Raw genomic sequence first — 11542 nt, 5'->3', positions numbered from 1 at the left:
TAAGTGCACAATCGATGACACAAATACAAAAAATGTCAAGTTTAAAAAAAAAAAAATTATCCATTGGCAATTTTATACAACTTTTGTGGTTGAGCAACGTGCAATTCAGCTACAGTATATGAGGGTAAGCTTGTTTTTTTTCTCCACAGTTTATCATCAGCTAAATACCCAGGCAGCTGTTCCCCTGCCAGATGCTCAGAGAGAACAGGGAAGAAGTAGATTTATGTTTCTCATGCATCTCCTTCCTTCATTGAAATGTCTACAACTACAGTACATTGCAAAGATTGTCCTCGGTGGCTGGAGAGAAGGTATACAGTAAGTCATGGGGGGTGATGGCTTGCAGGGAACAAGTCTGCCTCGTTTGATTGTAATCAACTGCTACAAAATCAGTTCAACCTTAAAATCACTTCTCTGTCCTATGAAAAAAAAAATGGACAGAATCACTTGAATAATTTCTATGCATTCTCATCCTTGGTACCACTTAACAGTAAATAATGTGGCCGTACTTTGTTATAATCTCTCTATTCAATCCACTTATAAATGAAAGAGGCACAGGGATCTAAGTGCCAGAATCTAACATGTAAAGCTTGTGGCAAGGCACTAAGTTTAAGATGCCACTTTTTGTTAAGTATTCTCTCTCTTGTTTACATTGGCTTTTAACAATTACAATTGCACAACTTTTATATTGTCAGCTTTTGTATGGCTTAATATATGTTATTCATGACTTTGCGGCTTAATGTCTTTTTAGCAAATTTTTCAAATTTGACACAAGTGATTGTTTTAAGCTGGGAAACATACATTCCTTGCAAATAGCAATGAACTAGTCCTAGAACCTATTCTTCTTAATAAGCTTTCAATTATACAATATAGTCAAACTTCACTGTTAAAAATCACCTATTAGTCTTTGGTGTTAACTCTTGGCACAAAGATGTTTTAGCAGTTTGTACCTATAACTCACAAAACATTTCCGACAATAATGCAAGACAGTTTTCATTTGCTCATTTTGTCTACGTGAAGGGCAAGAATCTTTATAGGCAGAATCTAATTATTCAGCGACTGATTTTTGATGAGGTCAGATCAGCTGTCACATCAGCAGCTGACAGAAATAAACTTGACTTAGTAAACATTTATCTAAAAAAGAACTGTGTAGGTTTGCAGACTGTGGGTGATGATGAACAAAAGTGTTGGTGATAAATGCGTACACAAAAAGTTAACGAAAAGCTAGCTATTGCGATTTTTTTGAAAAATTCCCGAAATTTTTTTGGATAGTCATCTTAGCTGTCAATGAGTAAAGACCATGACCGCACATTCACTGGGATCAAAAGAACTGCACTCTTAAGGTAACGTTGGACATGAGCAACAAAACACAAATTTCTCCCACCAAACCAACATTAAGTAGAAAATTATATGAAAACTATAAAATAATCAAACTCAAATTGATTGACAAAAACTCAACATGGACCAGACGGGACCGAAAACAAGCAGGTGCTCCAAAAAAAGGCCTCAAACAGCTGAATGGCAAACAAAAACAAAGGACAACAGAAAATGGACCACCCAACTGAGCTCTAAATTTGTAGGATAATTAAATGAGGCCTTCTAAGTGCCTTTATGTCTCAACTGTGAATGTAGATTCTTTTAAATCAGAATGGAAATAAAACCAAGTCTATATATGCTAAAAAACACCCCCATCCCTGATCCCCACAGTTCAAAGAGTATAGATAAAATACAATGTTGTCATATGCTTGACTTGTAGCCAATATTATTCATGTGATTACAGTCTAATCAACGTTCGCAATATTTTTACTTGGAGGAAAACAAAATCACTGCGGTGAAGCAGTAATACTCTGACACTGTTACTGCATCAGACTTAAGACTTAGATTAGCACATTTTATCACTGCTCCCATCCCACCCACCAGCTACCTCTAAAAGCATTTACCTCTTAGCCTTAGTCTAGCTATGTCACATCTATGTCGACGCCATAAAGTAGGATTGATAAAATAAGGAAAAACATGTTCCAAGTCTGCATTTGACCCCAACCAATGCAGAAAACAAAGATCACAGATCGATTGTCCCATCGTAAAAGGTAGGACAGAGTGAAAGACAAAAGGAAACAAACCATAATCCTTTCAAATAAGGTGAGAAAAACCATGTCAAAATGGCTGAAATTCCTTTGTTCTTTCTGTTTGCATATTATTCAGACTAGGATACTACATTGATTTATGTGAACAGATCCAGGGCTGTTCCTACTGTGCTGAGTTGACAGAATGAGTACTCGTGTCTCAGTTAGATGCTGAGTATTTATCTAGAAGCCTACCTCACGACAAAACACATAGAATAGTTCAGTATAAATCTGCCATCAGAGTATAAGAGGAATATAAATGTTTTCACTGTGAGGATGTAATTCACCCATTACATGGATGACAGCATCTAAAACCACCTTGGCCAACAGACTGAGATCTCCAGTAGTGATACAAGTTAAAATCCTAAAGTGTTTTGTAGAACAAACATTATAAGAGAGCGAAACAATATCTTGAAAGTATGCAGGGCCATTCTCTTACTGTTCTGTGCATTTGCCAAAAACAAACACACAAGCTAGCAAATTTAATGCACTCCTAACATAGCACCTTCTTAATCATCATTTTAACCTGGCTGACGATGAAACAACTGACAAGGACTTTGTCCCTGATCCATACAATCAGCAAGGAATATTTCCTGTTAAGTATCAAGGCTTTGTGAATATTCTTTACAGGGTTTGGCAAAAAGATACTGTACAAACAACCTAGAACGGATTTCAAACGGTGAAAATATCTGTGCCTGGTAGGTTCTTGGCTATGAGGTAGAACCTGGTGAGTTTCATTTTAAGTTAAAATACTGTCTGTTATGAGTATGTATAGTTGTGTCATGAGGTATTGAACGGATATGTCACACAAGCTTTGCACTGGCAGAAAAATCATTCCTTGTGAGTAAGTGACCTCCTGTGGCCACATGTGCAAAAACAGGTCAGGTAAAAAGGTGATATGACAAGCATCTTACCAGAGCTTTCACATTATCAATTATTGCAACATGCCTATATAACTCTGTAAATATGTTTTAAAAAAACATTGAAAGATAAAAAGATAAATCAATAAGGGGGTCTTGATTATTGGGACCTCCTCAAAAATAGTAAGTTGTTACTCCCTTTGCTTGTAAGAATCAAATTTCTATAAAGCACCCATTTCCTCTCGGCATTCATCAACTTTACTTTCACAAAATTGTCAGAAACCCTTAATGCAAGAAATGTCCTTACTAGAGGGAGCTGATTCAAAACAAAAAGAGTCCTTTAACTTGAGTTGAAATAAACACTTCTTAAAGCTTCTTTAACCTGAAGCAGAACCTAAAAATCACATCTGGATGCTTGAGCCTCCTCTGGACTACATTTTGAGCTTTCCTCCATATCATTGGCTGGTGCCTCTTCTGCATATTGTGCCTCAAAGGCCATCCCCTCAGACGCTTCCTCTTGGTCCTTCTGGCCTGAGCTTCCCTCCGTCCTCTCTGGAGAATCAATATGATTGCTGCTCTCTGATGCGCCCATGTGCTTCTTCCGCAGGTGCTGGTTAAGGGTGCCCTGAAATGGGAAGCATTTTCCACAGATCTGACAGTGGAAGGGCTTGTTGTCCGTGTGGCCTCGGATGTGGTACTCGAGCTGATCTTTCCTCGTGTACTTCTTGCCACAGAACTTGCAAACAAACGGAGTGATTCCCATGTGCAGGCGCATGTGGCGGTCCAGGCTCCCTTTCTGATTGAAGGTCTTTCCACAGTAGATGCAAATGAGTCTCTCATTGTAAGGGTACCATTGGCTCCGCAAGCTGCGCTCGCGCACATCATTCTCCAACCCTGTGGCTCCAACAGCTGACTCGCTGTCATCTGAGCCTGGTTTGATATGACTCAGCATCCCTGCTGGGATGGCCAGGGGGCGCTTTGCCCTGGCTCGCCCTCCTCTGAAGCCACTGAGTATGGAGCGGGAAGGACTAGAGCTGCTGAGGTTGACAAAGCATGGGGACATGTTTGAGGACAGCCCTGAGTAAGAATAGGTAGCAGGCTGGATGACAGGACAGTAAGAACCCACACTAACAGCCAATACCTGTTCTCCATCCACCAACTCTGTGTGGTAACCATCATCACCAGCAGAGGAGCTATCAGAGTAAGTGGGCCTGTCTGTCTTCTCTACTTTCACATGAACATCTGTTACTTGCCCATCTTTGCCGATCAGTTCCACTTGCTCGGTTTCTCCCTCCATGGGAGTATCATGCTCTGACACACTATCACTGCTTCCACGGTCCGACTGGCCTTCCTCTTGCTGCTGCCGACCCCGGCCCAAGCTGTGACCTGCTTGAATCTGCCGGGAGTAGTAAGGGGGGGAGATCTGGGTAGGGTTCACAAAGAGGTTGCTGTCATTGACCCCATTGCGGCTGGTCTGCGAGTCATCCTTCTCTGGGCTGCAGACACTAACTGGGAGGCTGATCTTGGAGTGGATGCTCTCCAAGATTTGGGTACACTTGTCAATGATGGTCTGCATCTGTAGAAAGCTGGCAGCGGTAAGAAAACTGATTATATCCTTGAGCTGCAGGGACATGTGACCTGTGTAGCAGAATGCGAGAAGCTGTTCAAACACCTCAGGGCTTTTAATGACCGAGATGGAAAGGCCACTCATGGTGCTGAGAGCTGAGTGGTCACGGAAGTAAGGTGAACTAGCTGCCAGCACAGCCTTGTGGGCTCGAAATGGCTGGCCCTGAATGTGAACGATGATGTCACACAGCTTCCCTTGCAGCCGCAGCTCATTGAGCTGAGTCAGAACAGTGTTACTGAACTCCGGCACATCGAACTCGATGTAACTGCCGTCGTCCATTTCTCGGATATGTTTCTCCAGTTTGTCGGCAGCCTGATGGGAAAGAAAAAAGAAAGGGAAAAAACCCATTAGGTTTTGAAACACTTCATTTGTTGTGGATTGCATGATTTTTACAATTTCACAGTTAACAAAAAAACTGTTCAATGGAACACAAATGAGATGGGAAACATGAACACTTGAGGCTTATTTTATACAGTACTGTATATGAGAAATACCAGGCCAGTGAGGTTTGATTATTGTGATTTCCCTCTAAATATGCTCGCAGTAAGCTCTTATGTGCAGTGTTATGTCGAGGTCTATCTGCCTGCTGAGAACTGCATATCCGTCGCAGGATTCAAGAGACAAAAAAAACTAGATAGAAGCTGTTCCAGCAATGACTGTGAAATGATTTCCTGCCGAAACATCTGCCTGACCAGCCTCAGCTGTCAATCATGATGTTTCACCAGCTTTTTATAGCCTCAACATCAACCAACCACATCCATTTTGATAAGAGAAAAAAAATCATGTAGATGGAAGGAGATACTGGCTGCCATTGCAACTTACTTCTACAAAGACATGGACACAATTTACACTGTCCAGAAAAAGTATGAGCAAGGAGTAACAACAAACTATGTGAAACCTGAGCCAGATACAAAATTAACTCCATTGAGATATGAGATTTTGGTCATATCATACAGCCCTACTTCTACTTGTTCAAATGAAGTTGAAGTAGGAAATACCAGAGTCGGAACTACCACAAATATTCAAGACCATTCAACAAAACATCACCCAGTTACAAAATCTGCAAAAACATCAGACCTAAAACAACAACCGCCACTGGAGAAGATATTTGAATTAAAGTTACCATCCAATTCTCTACATGCAAAAAAAAAAAATCAGAATTATATGTCACAACTTTTGTATGCAACGATATACGCCTACATTGTTGTACATGAATACAATGTTAAAAAAAAACATTGTGGCTGTACCAACATTCAGCATAGTGTCTCACACACTTTAGGGTGTGTTTCTTTTGATACACACTGTATTTATTTATTCATCATGTATCTCTCAACCACTTTAGCTGACTGCACAAAAGCTTTGGTAGACAATCACAGCAACGTGATTTTCCTGAGGTATTACAGATGTTTACATCGGGTACAGTATGTCATATTTACACTGGCTGTGTGGTGATTTGATTTTAAAATCTCACGTTGTTGTTATAATATATTTAAAAGATGATTTCTTTATCTATTCAGGGTTGCTTACTTGACACATTGCACCATCTATGCAACACACTCTCTTGACTAATGCACCTATTGGCACTTGTCATGTTAAATTAAAAATATATTAATGTAACTGCTCTGAGGTCAATTATTAATGTAAACATTAATATTTAATAATGCCTTGTTAAATTTCTACAGTTCCATGTACAACTGTTATCATCAGTTCTCTGATAATCTTTTTCACATTTAGTGTTGAAACTGAAAGTGAAATATCTGAAATCGCTGACTCAGTGGTGATACCCAGCCCTACTTTTATTTATGCTCTTTACAGTGATGTTTACAGTCCCGAATTTATATTACATTTCTTATATTTACTGATACTGTAAATACTGTCCCAATGAAAGTATTGAGATGGCACAGACTAAATATTATGTAGTCAGACAACTTTACTCTTAATCCTTAAGATAAACAAAGAAATATCATGATCTGCTAAGCCAGAAACGCTGATAAATCACCAACCTGATTCAAATTGTCTCCAATAAATATTTTAACCGTTTTGACCTGATATCTTTTTTTAGAGCAACACAAATAAAGTACAACATAAGCATTGAAAACACTGATGGTAGAAGTGAAAGTATTAGAGGGACAGAGATTACAAAGAACACTAGGTAATGCAAAGATGCAATTTATCATATGCTCAAATTTTATCAGCATACATTCATTTTTATTCATTGTTCATTTATTCTTTCAGTGCTATAACTGCTAAACTAGAAATAGTGACATGAAACAAATGCAACTGGCGGAATACAACAATACAATGTATACAGTCAGCTTACTGTGGCTAATTATAGTCTTAAGAGGGGGTAATACAGGTATATATACTGCAGTTGGCAGAGTAAGAGGAAAATCTGGTTCTACGTGAAAAGGTGAGCATGCACCAGGTGTTCTTGAATTGAATGTCTTTCCTTTTTGAAGCTTCTCTGATGCATCTGAATTAAAGTGTCAAAGTAATGACACTTTAATTGTGTAATTACTGTTGATGCTTGTTAATCCTTTCACTTCTGATGAGCACATCACTGCCCCTCCGTGAGTTAAGATATTTCATAACATGCTAGTCACAAAAAACTTTGATTGAATCACATTTTGGCAAATTGATCAACAATTAAAAATTCAAAACCCACCACTACAAAGCCTAGTAGTGGCACAGTAATACACTGACCTGAGCTGGTTAATAAAACATTAACCAATATAGACCCGGCCTTCTCAGCAGAACTAGTTAAACCACTCCTGTCATACATAATTACAAAAGGTACATATTGTATAATTCTGTGTTTGTAAATGCAAATATCTCCAAGTTGCAAAACCACACACGGATTCCATCTGCCCTCATCCTATGTCTTCTTCTGAACCAGCAACCCCCCACCAATGCCGGCAATTTAGAATGATCTTCTGCACATGCAATCCCTGTCAGCACTCCAGTTACCAAAGCATGCCAAGACACCTATCCAACCTGTCCATATGTTCTCATCCTGGCACAGGAGAGGGAAAGATGTAACAAAACAGAGAGAATCATAACAAGGTGTGCATTATTTCCCCTCCCCCACCTCTACATAGAACATGTTCATACACTATATCACATACCAGCGATGGCTGCCAACAAGATGCATACTGGATCGTGCCAAGTTGACGGCCAGCCAAAGAATGTGCACTCAGTAGTTGAGACGCACATGCTTGGCTCATGGGGGAGAACCAAAAATGTTAAAACTCAGCTCAAAAAGTCCATCTGTGGCTCATGTTCTCCGCCTGGTAATAAACCTGTTTGACACAGCTGCTTCATGTAGGTACACAGAAAGGATGCTGAGTATCTTGTGATAGTTTGGCTAACCAAAAGATCAGCACAACTGTAGTGGAAAGCTGCAGAGTCTTATATGGAGTCAAAAAAAGGAAGAAAAAAGTAGAGGATAAATCAATGTCAGCAGCTAAGCAATGTGTGCTTTCTTCAACATCAGCAGCATTTCCAGACCAGATCCAGAAGAGAAATGCTTAACAGGCAAAGGTTAGAGAGAGCAATTTAAAATGGATAGCACAAAACAAGATAAAAATAGATTGTGTTACATTAAAGGGAAGGCGTGATGTGAGGAACTTTGCTAGTGTAAGAATAACATACATTGTGAAAATTGTTAAGAGCGAAGAGGGAAGTCAATATGCAGAGCTACATATTGTATTCTTTGCCTTTGGGTGTGTTCTCTTATTTGACTTGTTTATTGTGAAAAACTGGAAACCAAGAAAATGGTTATCTTTCATTACAGCCTATTCACATGCTTGTCATATGAACACAAGTGAAAGACTTAAAGGATCTCATTATCCGTTTGCTACAACATGTCCATTCTTAACTTTGCTCTATTAAAAGTAAAACACTCATTTATAAAAACTCTGAAATCCTATTATATGTGGTACTTCATTTGTCCCATGTCACTTAAGTAAGTTGGCCAAGTTCTTGGTGACCCTGTGCCACTCAAGGAGAGGCTCTATAATTAGATAGATATGTTTTAGGGATTTTACAGGAGAAAAACAATGACAGCCAAATATTTTCCTCATGCAAAAACTGATGCATTCAGACGAGAGTAACTTTGACCCACAGCCACGAGACTCCAACTCTGTCCTCCATTACTGGTGCTTTCCTCCAGCAGATGTTACAGTCATGTCTGACAAATTTACTAGTCATGTTTGCAGCATGAAAGGTGCTTTTAACAACCTGTACTAATTATCTAGGACACCATCCCGCTCCATTGTCTTCTCACCTATATAGACACCCTGCAGTGATTACGCTGTTACGAGCACAGTTGGCAGTGTCCTCAGAACACCTTTTATCACCACCAAATGGGCAGGGCAACCGTTTGAGCAGATTCAAATGTTCGTTGAGTCAGATTTTGTCATCTTTGGGTACATTTCCCAAAACAATATCAATATGCCTGTGATCACACAGGTAGAAATAAAAACTTTAGTACATTCATTCAAAAAACGAGTTAAAGAACATCATGAACCCAAACCTAAATATTAAAAAAGATCACCAAAACGATATAAATGTACAGAACACAACACATGGCACCTGCTGCTGCGGACAGTATCATACCACTGCACCCACGCCCCAACCATCTCTGAATAACCACATTTTACCCCCAACAGACCTCACAGGAGCAGCGCTTTCTTTCTGTATTTTTTAACCGAGATCAACTTATTCACCTAGCATCTAATTTCAGCCATAATGGCTCCAACCAGCAGAGTTTTACAGCTTTTCCCCCCAGAACAGAAACAGGACTATAAAAGCAGCTGCAGTTAAATGGGTGCAAAACCATAATGCCTACTCATGCAAATGCTGAAATGGCCCTGGCTCTGCTCTGTTCTGACATGCCTTCTAGTTAAAATATTTGGACTGGTGTCAGATGCAGTATCCAGGAATAACGTGTGTTTTCTTGGTTTCTCACTGGGTGGTGGATGCAGCAGGGTGGGAGATCTCAGGGCTGAGCTGCCACAGGAGTAACACGAAAACAAAGTCCGAGGTGACCGAGGTGAACTCAGGTGTACTGAATAACCTGCCATGTCACTGCACTTCGTCCCATCATAACCCACCGCACAGTGGGTTTACATTAACTGGGACCGGGAGCGGTGCTGACACTGGTGTCGTTAGACTTCAGGTTCACTTTCTGACAGTATGAACACACACGGGCCCGATGCCGCCCAGTACACTACTACGAGACCTTATCGCAAGTGTAAGCTACACATTTAATAATTAAAAGTCACATTTAGCCGTGTTAGCGTCACCGTGTATGAACACTGCGGGACGTCAGCATGTACTACTGGTACTGTGGCACCTGCACACAATGCAGACACACAGGGGAACAAAAGTGCGGTGTTTGAAACTTTAAAACAAAACCCATTCTGTCAGTGCTTCACTTAGCCCCGTACTCGAGTTAGCCATCGATGAGGGGCTCTACATAGCGGAGCGGCTAACGTTAGCGTTAGCTCGACCACCACCCCCCCGCCCACCTGCTTTATCTTGTCATGTCTCCACTGTTTCTCATTTCTACCGTAACTCATAGTTAGATTGGTGTTGGTTCAACATTAGTATCGACTGGCAGGGGTCGAAACACCCAACTACCAGGCAGCACACAGCCACAGGCTAACCAGCTGTGTGTGCTAGCCTGACACCGAACATTTATTACATTAAAACGTGTAACTTCTCCACAAACTTCCCTCTTTCACGCACAGGGTGTTAGCTTGCGACTTAGTCACATTTCCTATAAGCAAGCCTCACAAATCTTGACAACATTACAGAGTGTAGTGGCTGAGTTTGCAGCGTCGGACGCGGACACAAACTGTGTCGGCTGTCATATGAACTAGCCGCTGTGCTCGCTAGCTTAGCTGTCAGCCAGGGCTACGTAGCGAACAGCAGCGGCTAATGCTAACTAGCAGTTGGTCGCTAGCGTGCGGCGGCAGACAACGATTTCCCCCCCCACCCCATTACTTACAGTGTGAGGGCGAAGACGAGCCGACATTGCATTACGGTGACTAGTCCGGGCCGAAGTTCGAGTCCGCCAAACTCACCGTCTTGCAGATTAGCTCGAAACCTTGTCCATTCCCCTCAGTAGCTCGCTAACACTACAGCCAGGCCTCCCCCCCTCTCCAGTCCAGATGTGTCAGACAGTTGCTGCTGCAATTTTTTTGCATCAACAGGAAGTGTTCTTTTGGCTCTTTGCATTCATTCTATCAGTGAGTTTTGCAGCAGCAGCCCCTCCCTTGCTCCTGTCAGTGTTATGTGCTGAGACATCTTGTTCTTTAAAACATGACGTGACTCAGGACATATACATGCGCAAAAATAAAGAATAAGTGCAGCGCGGCAGTGCGTTTCCTAATGAGTTAGGGGGCAGATAACTCCACTCATCCTCTTATCTGCTGACAACAGTCTCCGTTAAGGTTGTTCATAGGTCAAGTCGTCTGCTTTCTGACAGAGAGAGGGAGCTCTAAATGGATTAATGTGGCTTTGTGTGCTTTTTCTCCTATTTTATCTGAATGGTTACTACAACACAATAGTTCTTCGTTTAAACCTCATATGATATTGATACATGTATTCCCACATTTACACACACATGCACGCGTCCACAGGAATATCATACATATATATATATACTGAGAGAGAGAGAGGGGGTGGGTGGAAGAAGTTACCTTTTTTAATTAATTGCTGTTATTGTTAATTATTAATATTCACTGACATTATTATTATTTACTTTGGCCTCCACACAGTGTTGAACATGAAGGTATCACTACCACCAAGACACAGTGAGATGTTGGGGCGTTGCACCCCCTTCAAATTATTACATCTGAGTTGATGCGTGTCACTTTAACACCTTCAAAGTCATTGGTCAAAGCCATATTTCTCTCAGATAGTCACAT

At 40.9% G+C, this 11542-nt stretch overlaps 1 protein-coding gene across 1 annotated transcript; it reads right to left on the bottom strand.

The window, feature by feature from the left end:
• Nucleotides 1–658: 658 nt before the first annotated feature.
• zbtb34 (zinc finger and BTB domain containing 34) lies at nt 659–10988 on the bottom strand. The gene is made up of 2 exons (XM_034594982.1): nt 10621–10988; nt 659–4919 (listed from the first exon to the last, which is right to left on the bottom strand). Exons 1-2 carry the CDS (start codon nt 10645–10647, stop codon nt 3375–3377), a joined length of 1572 nt encoding a protein of 523 aa, XP_034450873.1. The 5' UTR covers nt 10648–10988; the 3' UTR covers nt 659–3374.
• Nucleotides 10989–11542: the final 554 nt, after the last annotated feature.

The sequence above is a fragment of the Hippoglossus hippoglossus genome, chromosome 9 (genome assembly GCF_009819705.1).
Source record: "Hippoglossus hippoglossus isolate fHipHip1 chromosome 9, fHipHip1.pri, whole genome shotgun sequence".
Taxonomy (NCBI): Eukaryota; Metazoa; Chordata; class Actinopteri; order Pleuronectiformes; family Pleuronectidae; genus Hippoglossus; species Hippoglossus hippoglossus.
The sequence above is the reverse complement of the archived record's forward strand: the minus strand, read 5'-3'. Positions and strand labels throughout refer to the sequence as shown.